The sequence below is a fragment of the Monopterus albus genome, unplaced genomic scaffold (assembly GCF_001952655.1).
Source record: "Monopterus albus unplaced genomic scaffold, M_albus_1.0 scaffold86.1, whole genome shotgun sequence".
Lineage (NCBI taxonomy): Eukaryota > Metazoa > Chordata > Actinopteri > Synbranchiformes > Synbranchidae > Monopterus > Monopterus albus.
Genome location: NW_018127966.1, coordinates 1,602,513 through 1,610,442, shown reverse-complemented (window position 1 = coordinate 1,610,442; position 7,930 = coordinate 1,602,513). Strand labels below are relative to the sequence as shown.

The following is a 7,930-nucleotide window of genomic DNA, read 5'->3' as shown; positions in this document are numbered from 1 at the left end:
GGTCACTCAAGGGCTTATAACTGATTAGGACACAAATCTAATTCCTCCTGTCTTGGGGGCTTGTGGCTTAGTGTGTAAGACTTAAAGCATTAGCTGTTTTTCAGGCAGGGAATCTCTTTACAAGTCCATAAAGAAGGAGGAAACGGTAATCAAGCATGCTTCTGGGTGTGTCTGCTTGCACTCATTCTGTACATTAATCTGCCAATTTTGACGGGTGTGTACAATTTCCTGAAAAGGACGAGATGGGAGTGAGATGTCCTGTGGCATTGTAAAACAAGTGTGTCCAAGGAGTGGTGTTTAGTTGAGCGTCAGGGTTACAAGAGAGTGTGTCACTGATTGCATCTCAGCCCATCGGGGAACAGAATGATATCCAGCAAGTCTGGGAGAAGGGGAGAGATAAGTTGAAGAGGCCTTGAACAGCTCACAATTTTCATTATCCCTGCATCCTGTACACCAGCTTCTTCGACTTCTTCGCTTTTTGGGGAAGTCTCTCTGGGGCCGATGCTATCTCACCGCTCGACTCTGCGCTATCCTGGCTCCATCAGAAAGTTTTGATGCTTGATGTGAAACAAAGTAGATGTCATTTGGAGAAAGAAGAAGCCTGATACTCTAGTGTTACAGCTCAGCCGAGAGCATGGAGTGTGGTGAACGTGCGTGTGTGTGTGTGTGTTTGTCAGGAGGCAGTGCAAAATGGCTCATAATAAACACTTCTGACACACAGGGGCTCACGTCCACATTCCACTCAAGGATTTTTTTGTGGCTTAGTCACGTTCTCATGACCTGCGTCCATTTTTAAGAACACTGCCTTCAGTTGAGAGACACTGAATTGTCAACGACTTAAGGATTTTAGCAATGATACATTGAGTGTGTCCAGTCTCACCTACTACAGACTAAAAAACTAAAATGCATTTTATAGACTCAATGTAATTTAAAACACCACCGCTATTTTTGAGTATCATATTAGACACCGGGATCATTTATGTCCAGGGTAAAATTTTTAATTTTGCAAGAGATTTAAAAAGTGAAGTCACCCTTCCCCCATAATTAATGACCCTGAGGATAAAATTTTTTTTTTTTTTTTTTTTTTTAAATTGAAACTATTTCCTAGAGTAGAAATGTTCCTTTGTGGATCTGTTGTCCAAATCCCCTGAAGACTGTCTGGAGATAAGGGACCCTCTTTCTTAAAAAATGAGTACAAATAAAAAAAATTTTTTGTTTTTGATTACTTTAAATAAAGTTCCATTTACTTACGTAGTGGTGGAACAGAGGCAGAAACGTCAGTTCTCAAAACGACTCCAACCTAAATCAGACACCTGTATGAACAGATACCGCTTGAAATAAGATAAGTAATTTGTCATTATTAAGGCAAAACAACTCTTTCATTTTCACAGTTAATTGTCACAGGCTAGTAAACTAAGAGAAGAAAATATACAGAACAGTTTGCCTTCCCATCTTTCATAATTCACCTGTTCATTATGTATATTACACAGTATAATCTGACACTAGGTGCATATCACGGGTCAGAATTATAATTGTGTACAAGTTCCAGTTTAAATAATAATAAAAAATAAAGTATGATCTTGTCAAGAGGTCACCCGTCAGTGTTGAGTAGCTTTTTCACTTATGCATCATTTCGCCACCTTTGACAGCTGGTGGATGTTAATTTTCAGTTATCCTCATGGGAAAGTAGGAAACCTCCTGTAAACATCGACCACTATGTAGCATGGTGCCACTGGATACCAATTCCTCTGGAACTGCTTTTCTTCAATGTGAAAAGTGGATTTTTTTTTTTTCCCTTCACTGTCACATTTTAACGTTACAGATGAACTTTATTTTGAAGGCTAAAGCGTGCAAAATAAGGTGATCTTCTTTTAACAGGGGAAGTCATGTATGGCAGGAGTTGGTGGGTGAGGTTTCAGGGGTGTGGAGGTAGCAGTGGGGGTGGGGCAGCGAGAAGGGGATAAGTGTGTTCTTTTGAAGATGAAGCAGATGGATTAGTGTTATCTGAGCTCCTTCCTTTCCTTTTCTGTCTTTCTCCAGGTAGAACACTGAATGGACTGAAGAAGTGACCGACAGAGATTCTGAAGCAAAGAGGGGAATTTGGGGCACAAATCAGTGCAGGAAGAGAATCTCAACCAGAGGAGCAAGAGGAGGGGGGAGGAAAGGGAGAAATAATCCAGTGGTGAGAGTCAGTGGTGAAGGGGAGGGAGTTGGATACCCAGCATGCAGGCAGCATGGAACGGGTGAGGGAGCAGCGGCCTTTCTGCTCGCTGTCCAAGAGCCAGAGAGACCGAGAGAGAGACTACGAGAGAGAGAAGGATCGGGAACGCCGTTACACCACCTCCTCGGCTGACCAGGAGGAGGGGCCCTGCCGAGTACCAACTCAGAAATCCTACAGCTCCAGCGAGACCCTCCAGGCCTTTGACCATGACCCTTCACGAATGCTGTTTGGAGGCAGAGTCAAGGAGATGGTTCACAAGGAAAGTGCAGACTACAGCAGACCAGGTTAGCAAGAGCAAATGTTTACTCAAGTCATCCCAATGTAGGACGTTTCAGTGTTTGTCAGATGAATCTAATTTTTGAGTCTTATTTTCCAAAATTTGTTGACGATGATAAATCTGATATTCCTGTTAGACTAAATATGACAAAAACAAAATGTTTTTTCTGTTCAACTGTGTTTACTAAATTCTGCCATTTTACATTTTATCTTTGATTTCATCTGTGCAACAAGAAGTAACAGTGGTACAGTAAACACAGTAATGTCAAACAAAGGCACAGTTTAGTTTTATTTTTCTAAACTTTGAGAGGAAATTCCCACTTGGTGTGATCCATTGGGCTACTCTGACCTTATAAAATGTTCATAGCCTGCTGGACTATGTTAAAATAATAATGTAAAATGCTCAGTAAATAACCTCCTCCTGTAATTGGCTGTTAGAAAGTGCTTTAATTTCTGTAATTAAAAAGTTTGAGCAGTTTATTCTATTTTATGGCACTCCTTTGGCTCATAAGATCGCAATTTGAAAATCTATCCGTTAGTCCCTTACATTTTCTTTGTGCTAATTGGTGCCCATTTCAGTATTAATGGGATTATGATAAAGTTGTGGGAAGAAATGCTAGTTTTCTTTTTAAAATCTGGGTACTTAATGTTAATGACTATTTCTTACATAATCACAGTAAATGTTCAAGTTTAATATTCTTCATTTGCAAGTAGAAAAAGAAAATATTTAGCATAGATGAATGTGTGAAAATTATATATCACATCATCATGAGCATCTTGAAATCTTAAAAATTATTGGCAGGTCATTTAACTAAATGGTGGTTTTATTTATAAAATACTAATACATTTATAAAAATGAAGGGTGGGCAGAGTTTTAGCTTGATTTTAATTTGATGTTAATCATATAGTTTTGTTTGACATGGTCCTGTCGGTGTTATACTGACCAGATATTACTGTATCAGTTAAGGTAGGTTTTAAATTATATATTTTAAGTGAGTGTAACAGTAAGGGTATAGTTTTATTAGATCATGGACATCTCACTGAGGTTGGCATAAATCAATTTTTTCCTTATTGGCAATATGCCTGTGTCCTTTCTTTAAAAAAAACTAAATCAGTCTTGTTTACATGTAGATGCCGCAGTGTCTTTGGAGGCATGGCAGGCTATCATGTCCATTTCCAGTGATTATAAATGAGGAGATTAGAAATATATGGTAATGATTTATTGTGAAACTGATTGTGCCTGTAATAGTTCTTTAAAACTATTAATAATAAACAGGAGTTAGCATTTTCTTTAATTTTTCATATGTGTAAATGAACCCAGTAACCACAGGTGATTTGTGTAGGGTCTAATTGAGCTAGGTAATGTTCAGAATCTTCCTTTATCATTATAGAGCTGCCCTGCTGTCTGAGTTAAGAAAATACTTGAGTATTTTGATAAGTGGCTTGGGAGGATGCTATTAAGGCTTTAATTTCACAATTACTCCCTCCCCTTCCACCATGCTCTTAGGTTAAGTGTTTTTTTTTAAGTACCCCTGCTCTTGGCCATTAACCACGTTGTTGCTTGGTTTGTTAACTTTACAACTTCTGTCATGCACAGGGCAGACATTTTCGCTGAGGCAACTCGGGATCTGTGAGCCATCAGTTCGCAGAGGCTTGGCGCTTTGCCCTGAGACGGGCCTCTCCCACCCACTCAGCAGCTATTCCAGAGCACCGGTAGCTACGGAAAACCATGAGCCTGTATCACCGGAACGTACCACGACTCTTTGGGGGACGGGGGCAAAGTCTGGGCAGAATTCATGCCTCTCTAGCCGCTCTAACTCAGCGCTCACGCTCACTGACACGGAAATGGACAATAAATCGGACAATGAGATGGGTGAGTAGGGCACACTTATCGTTCTTTTATCTTAAAAAGCTTATTTGTTTGCAGCTCATGCTTTCACTGCTTTTCAAAGGGGACAAATCCCTATGTAGAAAAAGCAGCAATAGGTTGTACTGTGGTTGGTGTTGGAGACAAGGCCCTGATTGGTGGAAAAAAGTGGAAACGCGATTGGTGGGGCTGACATCTGGAGAGGCATTTTCAGCTGCCTTTCTTTGGATCAAAGGCGTGATTCCTTGCCGCATGCGGAAAAGAATTCGGCCTTCTGATTGAGTAGTTGCTAGTCACCTGGTCTTTCTCCACAGGAAGCAGAGGAGTTTGATAAAGTTTCCCCATGGGCTAGCGTATAATCAAAGATAGCTTTGTGTGCCTCAGCCTGAGATTTTGCTTAGAAATTCTGCAGTGGTTGACTGGGCATGCACAATGGCAGATTAAATGGGTACAATGGTTTGAAGTGCAAATTTGATCATGCTGGAAACCTGAGATGGAGGATTGAGGTTCTCTGTTTAAGGAGGGCAACTCTTTGTTGCGTCAAATGGAGGCAATGCATATAAAACAGATGCATATCTGCACTGTTGGTACATTTGTACTGTTTTAAATATTTTTATGTTCATATTTGTTTATTTTACCACTGCTTTTTGAAAGGTTAACTTGCAGCTTGGAAAATCATTTATCTCTCTTCTACTTTGCCTTTTTATTTAAATGTACTGTAGCTTATGAGCCTGTGCTTTTAGTCGGTAACATTTCCCCCATCACTGAATTTATTCTGCCAGCTTCATATGCTGTAGTGTAAAGCTTTAAGATTTCTTTTCTAATGTTGACTGCTCCTGACATTGTACATTATTCATCATCATCATAGTGGGACCCTTCACCATTATAGCACATCCAGTGTAAAGCTGTAATTATTTTAAGAAACTTATGAATCTTAGAGAGTGGCAGGCAGTTAAAATAATTAGGGTTGATTACACTTTTGTGGCACAAACATTAAAGAGAAAGTAAAAAGCAAAACGCCTTGTGTTCACATGCTATCAATTTTTATTCTGAAAACATTGGCTTCAGTCTGACATTTGAGACAAGTCATTTTCTTAATGGCAATATTCATCATAGTGGGCTTGTCTCTGGGGGGTAGGGTGGCTGAGTAAGTCTTTTACTTGTTCTTTTCAAAATTCCATCAGAATTCAAAGCCATATATTTGTTCCAGTGTCTGGCCTTTGCTTTGGCCCAATATGTTGTATATATTTATGAGTCACTAAAAGCTTAGCCTAACCACCGAGGTGCTGGTAAACATAATGCTCAACTCCTTAGCGCTTGGCTCCAGTCTTATTTGTTGCTGAACATACTGAGCATGAAACTATATCACCAATCACTGCTCCATTCTGCAGAGGCTGCCTTTAGTGGGCTCTGGACTGAGATTCGATTGCACCTGCCCTCCACCACCTCGGCTGTGAACACACGCATACACACACCACCTTACGGCCCTCGGGCATATCTCCTCTGGAGGTATTATTATTATTATTATTATTATTATTATTGGACATATCTTAGGAAGCTGCTGCTGATTGGCTCTAGTTAATACAACAAACCACTGAGACTTGGTCTGACTCACTATTGTCTCAGTTTCATTACAGAGAAAATAAACGATACCTGCTACATCTTTATCCCAGGATGCCTTTTAATGCTGCACAGAGCAAAAACAGCTAAGAGCTCATTTAATTAAGTGAACATTTATATCTTTTTTTATTATTATTATTATTTTTTTTTTTACTGCAAATCATTGCAAAATATTTTTGCTTTAATCATTTAGATTTCAAAGACAAACCTTGCCACTGTTCCACCTCTATAGAGCTTTTTTTTTGGGTCAGGAGACAGTGCACTTTTGACTTTCACTGTTTAACAGAGCAGCTAAGAGAAATGACCCACCCAGAGGTTTCCATCAGCTGAATATGCATGCAGAAGCTCTGACAAGGGGCTGTTCAGCCCCACTTATTCATAAATGAACTCAATATTTCATTCTAATTCGCTCTGTTCTACAGAGTGTTTGACACAGACAAGTACCAAAGCCTCAGCACATTTGCAGAGCGCGGCATCTGCAAATGTTAACCCCTGTAATCCAAGAGAAAGAGGCCCACCTTTTAAAGATGAAACCTGAGCGGTCATCTTGAATTTTTGCAGCTCGGTCCACTTCGTGCTGCTGATTGGAAAAGAGTGTTTTCTGAAGTGATGCATTTACATTTTTACAAATACCTCTGACACTAAAGTATGTTTTCCAAAAGTGAGGACCTAGCCAGTGAGGGTCTTTCAGTTCACTTCTGTTCCTGTGATACCAAAAGTTTGAAGACTGCATTTGTACTTCTCTTGCTTTATAATATTGACAAGCCCCTAACTGTTATACAGTGGACCATTACATAACCAGTTATAGAAATGAGAACGGATTATTTATGAGTTAAATTGGATTTTTTTCTTTTATGAAAGAGTAAGAAAATGACAAAAGAAGGAATCTGTTTAGCAGCTTTCATTGATTTTGCACTCAAGAAGATCCCCAGCCAAGAAAACCAAATTGATTGATTAAAGCGCCTTAGTTGTAAGAATGTGCACGTGTTCCCTGGCTGTCTTTGAATATCTCAATAGATGAAATCATCTTATTGAACGGTGTACATGAACAGTATACAGCATTGCTTTGACCTACAGCATTGCTTTGATCTGTACTGTGAGATTTTTAAACATGTATTTCTGGTGAATTTTTCCATTAAAAAGTCACGTGGAAAATTCTTGTGCATCCTTTTTAATTTTAACTTATTATGCTTATAAACAACTCATAATTTTTTATGTATCTGCATTACCCGCATTAATATACTTGTGCATTTATTAAAAAAAAAACCACATATCTTCAATTCACATAACTTCAATTGAAAATTGGGGGAGCTAATATAGAACGAGTATATGAAATTAAATTTCTAGGTGTCATAGTTGATGACAAATTCTCCTGGAAATCTCATATCAGATATGTTCAGAACAAAATAGCAAAAAATATATCGATATTGGCAAGGGTTAGATATATTTTGGACGGGAAAGCACTACGCATTTTGTATTCCTCATTGATTTTACCATACTTAGAGTATGGCGTTGAAAACTGGGGAAATACATACAAAAGCTCACTTCAACCATTGTATATATTACAAAAAAGAGCGATAAGAATTGTGCATAAGATGGGATATAGGGATCACACCAATGTAGCTTTCATACAGTCTAAATTGTTAAAATGTTTTGATTTAGTGGGATATAAGACTGCAGTGTTTATGTATAAAGCCAGGAACAATTTATTACCTGGTGGAATTCAAAAACTATTTAATGAAAGGGAAGGGGGATACAATTTAAGGGGTCAGTTAAATTAAAAAATTAATGCTATACGTACAACCAAAAAAAGATTTTGTATTTCCATAAGTGGGGTAAAACTATAGAATAATTTAAGTGTAGACATAAAAAATAGTAATAGAATTGACGAGTTTAAACATAAATATAAAGGTATGTGTCAATCAAGATATATGCAAGAACAGGCT

The 7,930-nt window shown here is 38.5% G+C and overlaps 1 protein-coding gene across 1 annotated transcript in view; it reads left to right on the top strand.

Moving 5' to 3' along the window:
- LOC109964297 (teneurin-3) overlaps window positions 1-7,930 on the top strand; it is a 135,783-nt gene that overhangs the window by 10,245 nt on the left and 117,608 nt on the right. Inside the window, exons 2-3 of the mRNA XM_020607495.1 lie at window positions 2,041-2,505; window positions 4,095-4,370. Of these exons, the coding sequence (XP_020463151.1) occupies window positions 2,235-2,505; window positions 4,095-4,370 (547 nt within the window). The 5' untranslated portion in view covers window positions 2,041-2,234. The remainder of the gene's footprint in view (window positions 1-2,040; window positions 2,506-4,094; window positions 4,371-7,930) is intronic.